General features: G+C 49.2%; 1 protein-coding gene across 1 annotated transcript; it reads left to right on the plus strand.

Annotated features, from left to right (window-relative positions):
• Positions 1-444: 444 nt before the first annotated feature.
• LBH (LBH regulator of WNT signaling pathway) lies at positions 445-12,372 on the plus strand. Its single transcript, XM_040059094.2, has 3 exons — positions 445-607; positions 1,358-1,460; positions 9,886-12,372. Exons 1-3 carry the CDS (start codon positions 582-584, stop codon positions 10,084-10,086), a joined length of 330 nt encoding a protein of 109 aa, XP_039915028.1. The 5' UTR covers positions 445-581; the 3' UTR covers positions 10,087-12,372.
• The last annotated feature ends 2,133 nt before the right edge of the window (positions 12,373-14,505 follow it).

The following is a 14,505-nucleotide window of genomic DNA, read 5'->3' on the forward strand; positions in this document are numbered from 1 at the left end:
GCTTCCCTGGCACGTGCAGTCCCTGGCCGTGTCCCCGGCCAGCCGCCGCCATCACCACCATGAAGGGCTTCGAGACCCGCTTCGTGAGACCGAGACCCAGCCCCAGCCCCGGCGATGCTCGGGGTACCGCCGGTGCGTCCCTCTGCGGCCGGCAGCGGGGCCGGGGGGCCGCACCCCACCTCAGCCCGGGGTGAAACAGCGGGAACACACCTCTCTGCGCTAGGAACGCCCGGGACGGGGGGCCGTCACCACCGCCACTGCTCGCGGGGACAAACCGGGGGGGGGTGGGGGACGGACGGACGGACACCCCCACACCCCCCCCTCTTAGGCAGCGCGCGCCGGGGCCATTCATGAAAAACTTGACGTCAGGGGGGTGGGCGGAGCTATGTCCGGGCCACGCCCCCCCGGGGCTACTTAAGGCGGTGCAGCGGCGGCCGCGGGGCTCAAACGGGAGGCGGCAGCCGAGGCGTGAGGGAGCGTGGTCGGTCCCGGGCAGCTCCGCGAATCGTCTTGCCCTGTCCCGTAGCGCCTGGGTGTCCCTCCCGCCACCCCCCGCCCGGGGCAGCCTCTGCTGGGACTTCATGTCTGTGCTGTGTCCCCTGCCCTGGTGAGTGGGCGCTTCCCGCGGGGGGCTGGCGGTTCTGCCGCCGCGGGATGCTGCCGGGGCCGGGGGGCGCTTGAGGCCGAGCCCTTTCAGCCGCCCCCTGCCCCGGGAGGAGGCCTGGCAGCGGGGGGCGGTTCAGGGACGGGGCCGTTGGCGGCCGTTCCCACGGCGGGCGGTGCGAGCCGGGCCGGAGCGGGATGGATGAGCCGCGGCGGGCGAGCTGCGGATGGGAGGGAGGGAGTTCGCTTCACTTTCTGGCGCTGGAAATGCCATTAAGGCTGTAAGAGCCGGGCTGGAATCGGCGTCGCGCGCTCCGCTGGCGTGGAAGTCCCCGAGGTTGTAAAACAAGTCCGTGGGGTCTAAAGCACACCGGCTGGAGAAATGGAAAAAAAAAAAAAAAACAAAAAAACCGCGCTTGCACTTTATTTACTGTGGGTTTTTTTACTTCCCCCCGTCCCCGCGGGGCAGAGCTGGAGGAAGCGGAGTTAAAAAGCGAAGCGCTGCTGCCGGAGCGTCTCCGGGTGTGCTTGAGCTGGGCTCCTGGGGGGAGAGCCGGGGAGGTGCTCCCAGGGCATTGGATGTAGCTCCGGCTTACGAGGTACTGAGCTTTTTCCGCTGCCTTCCAAGGGGGGGCAGGAAGGAAGGGACCAGAAATAGACTGCCTACAGTCTCTGCTGCTCGCTTCGCCGCTTGAATCGTGCTCAGTCCTGCCGGAGCTCCTCAGATCACTGGAATGCTCTCTTTTGTCTCTAGCTCTGATTATCTGAGATCCGCTGAAATGACTGAAGTGATGATGAACACCCCAGCCATGGATGAGATCGGACTAAGCCCCCGCAAGGATGGGCTGTCGTATCAGGTAAGTGTTTTGCTGGCAGTTGAGACGCTAATCCCATGTGGAATTGCCTGGACTCGACTGTAAGCTTGGTGTAACGTACCTTTCCGTAGCCTGACCTAATAGCAGGTCTTGCAGTAGTGCGAACTAGTCAACAGACTGGAATGTTTGCTTGGCAGGAGATGGTTGTCTAAAATATCACTCGCTATCAGTGCAGATTGGCAGAAGATTCGCTTGTTTTGAAGTGACCGAGCCCCCACTCATTCAGTGTTACCACGGCTCTGTGGGAGATGGGTTAAAGGAGGATTCATGCCACTCACTGGGCTCTTGACATCTTTGTAACACGGCATATAGCTGATCTGCTGAGAGCAGGAGGATGCTGTTTATACGGCATCCACATCTTTTGGATCTAGTTCTTGTTTTTTCTGACTGACGGGCCCATTTGAGAGGGTTAACAGTCCTCTGTAAGATAGTGAGGCCAGACACAGCCTCAATGAGCCATGGAGATATGAGTCAGTGGAGATATCAGTACCTGGAGGCACAAGTTGCATTCATTCTGAAACTTCTGAACAATGTAGTTAGCTATTGATATCTAGATCAGTGGCTGCGGTGAAGAAGTGGTCTTCACTCAGTTGACTGAGCCTTAATCCTTTAGTCTCAATATCCCTTTCATTTCCTAGCCTGTAGTTAATCAAAGCACAAGTTAGGTGCCTTAGTTTCCTAGCTCCATGGTTTTCGTCACTTCCAGGAGACTCGTTGATGAGATCTGACACAGATGCTGAATGCTGGCAGATGACTTGCATCTGCTCTGTGCACTGAGTGACTCTTACCGTCAGATCCAGATGCAGACTTCATCCTTTGCAAATGTTACACAACATGCACAGAGACACTTGCTCCGAGTCTGCATTCAGATGAGATGCTGTATGCTTGCATATTTGTGTCTGAAAAGGGAACTACAAGGCACCAGCAGTGCACTGGAGCCTGAAATCGACTGAACTTTGGGCCACTGCAGGGGCCTCCAGCAGAAGCCATAGCTATGTAGAAGAAAAGGGGATGCATTCCTTCTTTTAGTCAGGATTCTGGCTCTGGATAATGCAAATTCCTTGGTTTATAGCTGTGCTTCAGTACTTGAGTTAGTGGAGAGTACACAGCCTCTCTTTCTTACAGACGGAGTGCAGGGGGAATGACAGTTGTTAAATCCGAAGCAGTCAAAGTAACCTGCATGGGATGTCTTTATGGGTCACCTTATGAAAAGGCTTAACCCAGTCAGGTCAAATGCCTCTATTCACCCATCCAAATTCCCCAGGAGAGGCAGAATCTAGGTGCCCTGCTTGTTCTAATGATCACTTCAGTGACATTCTTCCCCAAGTGCTAATGACCTTGATAAGTCTGCTTGGGCCAACTGGGGAACAGGACTGTTTGGTTTTGAGTGGATCACCTGAACATGTGAGTCATAAAAGCTGGCAACTCATATCTGTGCATCCTACATCTATTCTCTTTAGTGGTCTAGTTATAGGTAATTTTTTTTCAAATGCCTGCAAGAAACTTCACCTTGATGTGATGAAGAGCGATGGCAGCAAGAGTAGAGGAGTTGAAATGGACGACCTTTATGGCACTAGCAGTGTGTGGGCTGTGTATGAGGTCTACCTCTAAATCAGGTTAGTGTAAAGAGGATTGGGGTGCAGCATCCAGCCTTCTCTCAGCTGGCTGCTAGGCTGAGAATATCACAGTTGTAAGTCAAGGTAAGTTGAAAGCATCCTTAGAGGGTTGAAAACTCAACTGAGACCAGCAAGGGCAAATCTGATGCAAATAGCACCATGAGCTTTTTGTTCTACCTCAGACTTTGGCACTTTGTGCTTTGACTTGCTGATGGAGAGAGTTTGGTATGTGGAAAATTGCATGCTTGTCTGAGAGCTGTAGTGCAATAACTTAAAACCAGACAGGGCTAATGGAGGATGACTGCTCCTACACTGAGGCTCGTTGTTCTAAGCTGCAGCATCTTCCTCCACTCATCTGCAGAGTCAGGCACTCACAGTGTAATAGCCCTTGGCTGGCTATGAGAGGCAAAAAATAAAAAGTGGAGCCAGAATCGAGCTTTTAGATTCAAAATTTTGTTTTGTTCCTTTAGTAGAACTTGAATTTATTTTACTACAGAAATGACCTCAAACTGGGGTTCAAAATTTCCCCCTTCAAGCTGAAGTGGGAAAGAGCAGGGGAGTGCCTGTGAGTAGGATGGTCTGTAGGATGCTGCCTTTGAGACTGGGGGGTACTTCTGCCACCAGAGGCAGGCATGAAACTGTCTGGACCAGAGGAGGTGTTAGAGCCCAGCAGCACTGCTGGAATTCTAGAGCACCTGCTGCAGACAGACTTGTCCTACCAAGAGAACTGTTTCAAAGTCTTTTTGCTTTTACTTGGAAGTAAACGGAGGAAGCAAGCTCATACCCTGAGTATAAACTTCAGCAATCTGACTCCTCTGTCTTGTGGAGTTCACTGAACTTCTTGGCTCCTCTCTGTCTCGGTGGTTATGAAGGGAACTTGGGTTGTTGACTTTTTTCTTCTGCATCTTCCACCCGCTGGGGTGTCTGTCTGTCCTAGATGTCAGCTGAAGCTCTGCAGTCTCCTCCCTGGTGAAGCACTGTGCCCTTTGCTGGGCTGGTCATCACTGCTCAATAGTGTGAAAACTCAGACTCCAGAAGGAATTACCAGTATTAACTGAGTTGCCTCCACAGGCTTAAGGCAAACATGCTTTCTCATTTGCCTTTTTTCCAGTTAATATGAAAAATACTTGAAAGCTAGTGTGCTAGCTTCAAAATCATCCTCTGTAAGACAGCTTTCATTACTGTATTTTTGACAGCAAATTTGTCTGAGCCCCCTGAAGATGGTTCAGCCAACAGATTTCAAGGGTCTGAGCAGAAGTGAGTGGAGAATTTGGGGCATGAGTCTCAGAACAGGGCAGCATAGACAAAACAGAAGATGTGACTGAGGAGATGATGTCATGCCGGGTCTTGTGCCTGCAGTGAGAAGCTATTTCTGGATCTTTAATAGATGTCCCATAATTCCCATGGGACTTACTAAACAAAAAACTCATAGAAATGCTGCTGGTGGCTCAAGTTGCCCCTGCCACAAACAGATGTGGCAATGGAAGGCTTCATGCACTTCCTGCCTGGCAGTGTCCAGTGAGCCAGGCTGTTTCTGCTGCCAGCCGGAGCTAATGCACTGTTTGCTGTTTCCCAGCCCTAGAAATACGTGTTCTGTAAAGAGCCTCCTCAGCACTCTGCCAGCTTGTCCTCTGTGCTGTCTCCCAGCGGCACGGACAATGCCGCTGAAATGGAGGCTGAATTAATCATTTCGTGGGGCTGTTGTCAAAACAGTGCCTTGACCAGAATCTTACCTTGCTTCTTGGAAGTGGAGCAGGGTATGAGCACTACTGAAAATGCTTTAATGCCCAAAGTTTGTGTTCTGAGCAAAGGCAGTGTCCCGAATTGAGTGTGCTGCTTTGCTGCAGGCCGGCTGGCAGGTGACTCTAGGCTCCCATGTAGGAGACTGGCCTGCAGAGGCTGAGCTTGCCTCATGCCATCAGCTGAGGTTTGGTTGTCATGGGGAGCTTGAGCTCTTTAAGTCATGATCGCATCATGCTGGGATCTGTCTAGGTTAATCACAGCCACAGCTCGCTGGGAATCACGTCAGAGTGGCTGAATCTGGGTAAATAGGCTTAAGGCTCTGTCCAGTGGCTGTGCCAAAATCTTGATGTTGAGGAAGTCATTTCTGGTGTGTGTAACACCTCTTCACCAGCCCTGGGGAAGCACTGGCTTTCCCAGGGAACTGAGGGGCTTGAGCTGTCTGCTGGATCCCTCCAGTTAAACTGGACTACCAGTATGTTACTCGCCCAAAGGCTGTTGGCTCAATGGAAAATTAACTTCCTCTGTAATTGTTTTCTTGTCAGGTGCTTCATGTCTGTGCAGCTTTGATTTGTGCAGGGGAAGTCCTTCAGAGGTGCTGCTTGCTGCTGTGGAAGGTTTTGAGACCAGGCTGCAAAAAGGTGGTGATAGCAAGCATGGCTGCTAGACAAGGTTAATGCTAGAGTCAATGTGTATTCCGGGGTTTGGGACCTCAGTGAAGACAGAAGCAGGATATGGCATAAACAGATACAAAAGCAATCATTTGTGCAGCTGTGCTGTGCCACAAGTGCTCCCCTGAAATCCAGACTGAGGATAGCAGCTCATCGGAACGCCTCAGAGCATGTTTTTTCCTACCTACTGTGATGTCTTGTTACTCAGAGGGAAAATGGTTAGATGTAGGAAGTTTCCCTGACATCATGCCCTGAGACAGGGCAGTATTTCTGTGGCTAGGGAGTTGTTGTGGCTCATCAACCTGAGTCACAGCTGCTGTGTACATACTTGGAGCTCGTTCTCGAGTCATGACTACTGTGTGAGTAAATGTATGCATTGTAGCTGGAGAAGCCCTCCAAAGAGGACACTGAGAGATGACTGAAGTACTTCCTGAAATGAGCTTGCCATGCCTCTCAATGGCACTAAAGTTTTATTTTCAGAACTTCAGTGCTGATTTGGGATTTGGAGTTTTGGCTTGATGTTGCTGAAGAGGCACAAAGTTCAGCCCTTCAGTCCAAGGAGGATGAGTGATGTGTCTGCCCGGGGTGAATCCTGTACCTGAAGTGGGATGTTCTCCCAGTGTGGACTTTGCTGTCTTGTATAGTGCTACCACAATCGAGCAAAGCTTTCCCCCAAACCAGTAACTTAATTTGGAAAGATGTCGTTGCTTTAGTCTCCCTGTAATACAATTTAAATAGTTTTCAGCCCCATGGGAGGGGAGACAGGCATTTTAACTATGGGTGTTGGTGTGGAGCACACATGTGGAAGTTGTTTCGAATTTACAAGTGTCACTTGGATTATGGTAGTGCTGAGCTAATCTTCTTAATTGTCTGACATCTCTCCTGCTTTTGGTGTTTCTCCATCCCTGCGAATGCTGAGAGAGGCTATGAGCCTCCCTAGGGCAATGAAAACTTTCCGTTCTTATTGCCAAGACTTCATCCAAGGATAGTAGAGCTAGATCATCTGAAACAGAGGCAAACATGATCTTCCTAAAATCATTTCAAGCGTTTGTTTCAAGTTCTGCTTTTCCCTGCCCTTTCCAGCTGGAAGGTGAGAGTCTGATCGATCTGTATGTGATCTGGATAAGTTCATGAGGAGAGCAGTTCCTGGACATAAATCCAGAGAGGCCTGTAAAAACCAGTCTTGCTGTTAGCAGGAAGCAGTGTTGAGTAGTGTAAGAAGCAGCATACATGTCCTCTGTGGATCTAGGGGTGTTGGATGTGTCTCTCTCTCCATGGCCAGGATTTGGGGCTCAGCTACAGGAGCGGCTCTGTGGAAGCAGTTGCAGCCCCTTGTGCTGTATCATGCAAGTGAAGGTGTGGAAGATGCCTGTGAATTGCTGCTGAATTTGCTTTTAGGCAGCCATCCCAGCCAGTTGGTTGTCACTTGTCCTCCATCAAGTGACCAGGGGAAGGCATCTACCTCAGGCATGTGCAAGGTGGACCCCTGCCATGAACAAGAGGGAGAAGCTAACCCATGTCTCTTGCCCTTTTTGTGGGGTGGGAGGTGCAGAGCCTTCCTCCCACATTCCTGAGCAGGATGATGTGAAAAGCTTGGAGGCAGGTGTTGCTGTCCTGGCTGCTGTGCCAGAGAGTGCAGAGCTCCCAGGTCAGAGCTGAGCTGCTGCGATTCCCAGTGTGGAGCTTACTGCAAGTTAGGGAGGTTTTTTCTCCCCATTGTCTGAATCTGGAGTGGGACCAGACCAGGCCTGAGGAACCAACAAATGTAGCGTGGCACTGCTGGAGCAAGACAGAGAGCTGGTGCTTGCTTATCTTTTCCTATGAAGAGGAGTGGGGAGGCCGGTTGGGTTAACCTTCTTACTGGGCTTCCTCAGATGTTAGTTAGTCTTAAACCCTTTTTCCTTGGGCCCCTGTGCTTGGCCTGCTGTCACCCTGCCCATCACATTGGAGGAAATCTGCCTTTCTGTATTTTTTCCATTGACCGTCCACACCCCTTCAAAGTGCAGTTGCAACATCTCCCTTCGTGCTGCCTCAACGATTAAAAAGCATGACTTAGTGGAAAAAATCCTGACCTTCTTGGGTTCGGCCTGTCCTGCAGCTGTTTGAGATAAGATTGTGCTAGGGCTTTTTTTTTATTTTTATTAAAAAAGCTGCACACCACATTTTGTGGATATTTGTTTGTAAGGAAATGACTACTACTTAGTTTCTGGAAAAAAAAAAAAAAATCTGGCAGGCTATTTCCAAAGAAATAGCTCCAATTTGTCCTAATGTGCTTAAAATAATAGCAGCCAAAGGTTAGTTTAATTATTATACTGCTATTTTTCTTCCATAGGAGGCTATTTTCATGACATTATCAGCTTATGTAACCTCTTGAACCACGCTTTTTTTTTCCATTGCAACCTTCTAAACTGTGTAATGTCAGGGTATTTTTTTTTATCCTGTCCTGGGTTTAGATAACTTGATGCTTAAGAGCCACTGCCTGTACTTTCAGTAATGCACTGTATGCCTGAAATTGATTTTGTTTGGCCAAGCAGAAGCCACAAAGCTCCAAGAAACAGTTGCCGTCTCCCTGGTGCTGGGAGTGACTAATAGCAAGTAGCTCACACTGCGATGCCCAGGTTGATGTGTCTGTGTTCAAGGGACCTCAGCTGCTCTTGTGCACCTGAAAAACGTGGATGGTGGGAGCTGGACTCTTGCACCACTGTCCCCTGGACCAGATGATCATGTGCAAACAGCCCCTGATTTGTGCATTACCTTCTGTTACTTGCCTGAATTTGCATTAGGTAGCAGCCCGATGGCTTTTTCAATCTGGTTGCCACAAAGCTTTGGGTGTGAAGGAGAAATGAGGCTGAACAGTAGAAGACTGAATATTGCCAAGGAGGTGATGCTGTAGCTAATAGTTTTGCTAGGATGAAGGAGGAGTCGATAGGATGTTATTAACTTTTTGTGGCCATGGCTTCCTAAGGTGGTGGGTACCCACGTGATTGGCACAAGGAGAATGAGGCTTCATGGTTAATGCTCAGGGCTCCTGGATGGGGAGCCTGCTTTTGTAACTGGAACCACAAAGATCAAAGCAGATCAGATCCTGCTCTCAGATTGAGGCCGAGTGCTGCTCCCTGCAAGGGTGCTCTTGCAACTCATTTGACTGCAGATGATGTTCAAAGAAAAGTATGGCCACATGACTTCTCACCTGGCCTACAACCTCAAGGGAAAATTCACTTTGCCATTTTCTTCTTTGGGGTGTTTAAATATAACTTTAATGTGAAATGGGCTCTCTGATAAAATGGTTTGAAATAGCAGGTGGTGGTTGTTTAATCATCTGGCAACTAGTGAGGAGGTCTGATGCAGCAAGTGGATTTTATCACCTAGCAGTTCCCTCCTGGATGAGCCAGGGTTTGAAGCTGTTCCACCAGCAAGCTACCCACAAGTAACACAACCTTTTCTGTTCACATTGCAATCTAGTCATGCAAAGCTGCTGCTAACACTGCACCGGCAGATTTTCTCCTTTACTCACGCTTTGCCTTAGTTCCTAGTAGGATCAAGGTGTGCATCACTGGCGCTACCAGTGAGTACAGGCCCTGGTGCTGCCGCACTGCACGAGCTTGTGCATGCATGGTGAAAGCAGCGGGTGGGAGGGAACGGGTAAGGTGCACTTTGAGGGGCTGGAGATCAATGAGTCCTTGTATTCAATGCATGAGAAATACAGTGCATAATTGCTGGCTATGCCATAGGTACCCCTTTCCTGAAGAAATACAGTCCAATCCCCAGCCTTTCCATAAAATGAGTGTCCTACTGAGTTTCAGTGCTGATGTATGGTTCTGTAGAGTGCAGGATACTGCCAGAATTATCTCTAAAATGCAGCTGAGCTATTTCAGGCTGGCACTGTGGCCCTGGAGTGATGCCAGACACAGACCCTTGCTGCAAGGGTCTGGGCTGCTCTAGTCCTGGGTTCCCGTGAGCCTTCTGCCTTCCAGCAGCAGAGCCTGGAGAACAAGCCTGTTCTCATGTGCAGCCTGATCAGCAGCAGGAAATGAGATCTCAGATTCTCTGATCGAGATAGCTCCGTGTGCAAACTCAAGAGCATTAATGCAAAAGCAGGCTGGGGGCGAGGCATTTGGATAAATATCCGAAAGGGCAGATACCTATTTGCTGAGCACTATCCAAGCAAGCGCGTGCTTCGGGAGCCTCTTGGGCAGCGCTCATTTCCATTACTTGGAGACTTGAAAAGGTTATTTACAAGTTCAAGAGTATTCCCATCACTCAGTGGTTGACTCTGTGTCCAGACTAGTCTGCCCTGGAGACCTAAATGTCTCAAGCTGGGTTTTGGCTGAGACTGTGTGACTGCAGCCCCTCTCACAGACTGTTCCTTGGCTCTTTCAGATCTTCCCCGACCCCTCAGACTTTGATCGTTACTGTAAGCTGAAGGACCGCCTGCCCTCCATCGTGGTGGAGCCCACGGAGGGGGACGTGGAGAGCGGGGAGCTGAGATGGCCGCCTGAAGAGTTCCTCGTGCAGGAGGAGGATGAGGAAGAGGAGGAAGAAAACTGTGAAGATGCAAAGAAGGACAACAAGGAGCAATAAATGGCATCTGAGGAAAGGCAAGGGACTGCACCCTTCTGAAGGAAGAGCCACACTTTCTTTGAAAGTCTTTTTAAAAAGACAAGTTCAATTTTGCACCTGCGAGATCTTAGTTTTTTTGTATTCTCTGTATCGAGAACTGAAGCCCTCGGTGTTGTCACCAGACCTCCTGAGGAAGGAAGGAAGTAACACAGAGAAATGTTTGCTGTTCTCGAGATCATTATCTGTATTTTTCCGAGGCGGAGGCAGCAGTGAAATTCCAAGCACATGGCAGAGGGTGACCACACGAGGACTGCTGGAGGGGGGAGCTCGGGAAAGGGGAGGAAAGTTGGAGGTGGCAGCGTTTGGCTGGGAGCTGCCTCTGGCTAAAAGCATGAGAAGAGAGCCAAAATATCTCAGATTTGCCTTTCTTACAGCTTCCATTTTGTGTGTTGGGGGGTGGAAGGGTGTCCGTAGCGAAGCATGGCTAAATGATCTAGTGACAAGGGGCCTGTAGCTCTCCCTGGTTCGGCACCTCCTAGGGTAAGGTGAGCGTCCATAGGAGTAGTCTGGTTTCTTGCTCTTGCTGTTGAGCCTGTTTTCCAGCCACTTTTCCCAAAGTTACTTTCTCCCCCTGTTTGCCTTTAGACTCTTCAATGCTGAGCTGCTGTGTTTGCAGGATAGCGTTAGGCTGCTGCTTGTCATCTCTCCTGCAACGCCCTAGCTTATCTTGCAGGTGGTGAGCATGAGGTGATGTGCGTCGGATGTAAAAAGGTGCTTCTGTCTGCAGCAAGAGCTCATGTAGGTTTGAACACCTCCGATTTTTCTCTCCTATTTGCTGAGGCTGCTCTGGGTGGTCTCGTCTTGTACGATGCCCGAGGCTGGAGATTTATTCCTCCTGGTTTCGGTGTCCTTGAAGGTTGTAGGGTTTTGTGTCTCTTAACTTGCTGGGCAATGGGCTTGAGAGGGCTGGGGTGGGGGGGTTCTCCTCCAGCTTTGCACTGCAGGGCATCCTCAGTGCATGACAGGCTGGTGGGGAGTGTTGTGGGGAGGGCTGCCAGACCTGGGGGTCATCCAAAGATGAAATGCCAGTTCTAGGGTGGATCAGCGGTGGGGTTTGCAGGATGGGATCTGCTGGGAGAGGAGTAGCTCGGGTATCCTGAGACAAGATGCGTTCTCGCTTCTTAGCCGGGGTGAAACATTCATGGTTGTTTTAATGAAGTGCAGGCTGGCTTGTGAAGTCTGGGTTTGTCCTCTCTTCACCATATCCTGCCTCAAGGAGAAAGCCAGTCTGCTGCCAGACAGGATAACCTGCCGCTTTCCTGGAAAGGGATGATCTTGCAGCTTTGGGGACCAGCTTGGGAGCCAGTCAGTCTTGGGATAGGATGAGAACAGTTACCATCTAAACCAAATGTGGGGTCGTGGAAGAGAAAAAGAAATGTCAAGGCCTTAACCAAACTTCCATTAATAATCCTGATGCCACCCCCCTTTGCTTATAACTGGTTCCATTTTTAAAATCTATTTGGACATGTGTGTATTTGTATTTTTAATACCTCATGAGTAGTTAAACGCTGGTGGGGTTTGGGAACTGCTTTTAACATATTGGCAGGATTGTTTTAGTCTTGTCTTGCTTGTGTTTCAACATAATGGCAATAATTTATCAGCTCTGTGAAACTATTTTTGGACAGATGGGAGTTTGAAGATGAGTTAGCACAAAGCAGGAGAAATTCAGTGTTCCTACACTGGGGCTGGCCTGTGGTCCAGCCTCGCAGACCCAGTCAGACACTCCCTGCCCACCTTGGTGGATGGCTGATCACCGAATGGCCATGATGTGGTGATACCATTTTCTCTAGCGATGGATTCAGCTGTTGTGTCTGTAACACTTGTTCTAGTCTTGCTGTCTTACTGGAGTGAGCTTGTACACCTGCATACCAGCCAGTCGTCTTATTTCTGAGTGTTACTCTCTATTGGTCTCTACCATCTGTACCACCAAGTCAAAGCTCTGTATCAAAGATATTACCGTGTGGGCAGCAGTAAGATGGCAATCCTTGGACTTCACACCTGCTGTCTGCCCTAAAGACTTGCATATTTCTGTCTGCATCCTTTTTTTGGAAGTATTGTGTATATTTCTATATGTTGTTGAACGTATCTAAAGAACAAAGCACTCCAGTAAAACTCCTCCTGTTGTATGATATACATTCTATATTTCTGTAATTCTTTTTTGAGCCTCAGGGAGAAGCTAGCATTTTTTTCAAACTACATTTTTGTCACTGTGACAGTTGTAAATAAAGTTTGAAAATGCTTTCCAAACATACTGGCTTTGTTTTTACTGCAAAAATGGGTTGGGATGGTCAGCCTTCCAGATCATGGCTGTCAGTTGAGCGTGGAGATGCTGGTTTCACACTGGCAGCTGGTCTCAGCTGGCATTGGAAACCTAAGTCAACTCTGAGGGGCAGCACCTTTGCCTTCCATCTTCCTGTGGTTGCTCAATGCTGTGTGAAAGGCTGCAGCAAACTGCTACTCCAGCTTATTTGTTCCTGAAAAAAATCTATATTTATATCTGTCATCTACATCTACCCCCTTACCTGACCTTACAGAACATGAAGTAATGGAGAGTGGAAGCTGCTCACAGCTGCTGTTAGTTGTGTTCCCTGTGCATGCTCTTCCCTGCCCTGAGCAGCCCTCAGGAAGACGGGACTTGCCTTGCTGTGTGCTTGTAGGGTCTCAGCTGAGCTACCTGGGGTTGTCTGTGTTGGCCATTTTGGGCTAGAGGTCAGCTCTTCCTGAGTAGTGGTCACTCACCGATGGCTGTGTGCTGCAGTTTGTGGTGCTGCTGGAGGAAATGGCATTTCTGAGCGTGAGTCTGAGCTCCTCTGGTGCCAAGGCACTGTTCTGGGTGTAGAAGTCTGACCACGCCAGGATTCAGTAATTCAAGCTGTGTACTTAATGGGATTAAATTTTCCACTAAAACCCAGTGATAAGAAGCAAATACCCTGGGATACCCATATCTTTAAGGTACATGGATAGAAGATCCTGTGATTTGGCAGCTAACATTCTAATCTAACCTAGGCAAACAAGCCCAGCTGAGGCTGGAGTGTTGTGTTTACATGAGACTAGTTTAAATACACTAACTAATGACCCTTCCATTTAATGCTTGAACTGAGGACATGCTCGATGTGAGTCCCACAGTTCAAAGATGAATTGTATCGTGCTCAACCCTCATGGATATTTTATGCTATGGGAACAAATGCAATATTAAAGCTGGCCTCTCCTTTTCTTCAGTCAACCTCTAGCAGAGGTGCTTTGATTTCTTCCTCTCTTCAGGCATAGGGTTGCTTGCCTTGTAGAAGTTGCTGCAGGATTTCCAAGGTGACCAGATATGCTGGTCTGAAATCAGTGAAGACATTTGTTCTTGACCCAGAACGTTTTTGTTTAAAATACAGCACTGGCTAGGGAAACTGCAAATGTATTGAACAGGTCTGCTGTTCCTGAAACACCAACAGGTTTTTCAGGCTCACATCAGAGCGAAGAATGAATCCTGATGTATCATCCCGTTTTGGGGTGAGATCAGAAGGGTTGGCCTCTGAGTGGGGCTTGCTCAACCAGGGGGAATGCCTTGTATCAGCCTGGAGCAGGGCTGCTAGGAAGGAGGCTCTTTCCTGCTCCTCAACTCCAGCTATTGTGGCCAAATTGGAACTTGGATCATCAAATGAAAGTGGGCTTGCTGCCGAATGGGTGAGCCTTAGTCCTCCCAAAAACATGGTGAGTGGCATAAGGACTTTTCTTTGCACACAGAACAATGTTTCTCCTGGCTTGCATTTAAATGTGAGGCATTTGTCCCTCTCAAAGCTTTGCCCTGTAGTTGAAACTGATGACACAGCAAGTTGTGCCCCGCTGTGCTGCTTAGTTCAGCCTGTGTTCACTCTCCCAGATATTTAATTTGTAGTGTTCAGTGTGCACCCACTTCGGTTTGCCTTCATCGAGGCCCACAGTCGCTTGAACCTCGGCGCATGAACTGCTGGCATCTGACTTTGCCTACATTTGGGTGCAGACAGGAAGAATTCTTGCTCTCTGGGAGTGCAAAGATAATTCACCAGCACTGCATGTGAGGAGATGCCACCCCTAAGGTACAGGTCCCCTTGGTGCAGGCTGAGGTCGTGCTCTGGTGTAACCACACTCTTTATCATTGCAAGCAACAGGAGAAGCTGAATTTTCTTCCAGGTGAGCTGTCTCCTTCCAATTTTAATCCCGGTAGCAAGTTCCCAGCCAATGGGAAAACTCCCAGCCGTGGAGTTTTCATCCTTGTGATACTGATCTGCTTTGAGATGCCTTGAAGCACAATCAAAACTAAAACAAAATCCTCCAAGTCTAGCCACCTGGAACAAACCAAGGGATGAGAGGAGCAACAGCTTGTAATGCACATGCTCTGAGCCCCCCAAAAGC

The sequence above is a fragment of the Hirundo rustica genome, chromosome 3 (genome assembly GCF_015227805.2).
Source record: "Hirundo rustica isolate bHirRus1 chromosome 3, bHirRus1.pri.v3, whole genome shotgun sequence".
NCBI classification, from domain to species: domain Eukaryota; kingdom Metazoa; phylum Chordata; class Aves; order Passeriformes; family Hirundinidae; genus Hirundo; species Hirundo rustica.

Coding starts and splice junctions, on each gene's coding strand:
- LBH (XM_040059094.2), top strand. CDS start 582: ATGTCTGTGCTGTGTCCCCTGCCCTG. Junction 608..1,357: donor GTGCTGTGTCCCCTGCCCTG/GTGAGTGGGCGC, acceptor TTTTGTCTCTAG/CTCTGATTATCTGAGATCCG. Junction 1,461..9,885: donor AGGATGGGCTGTCGTATCAG/GTAAGTGTTTTG, acceptor TGGCTCTTTCAG/ATCTTCCCCGACCCCTCAGA.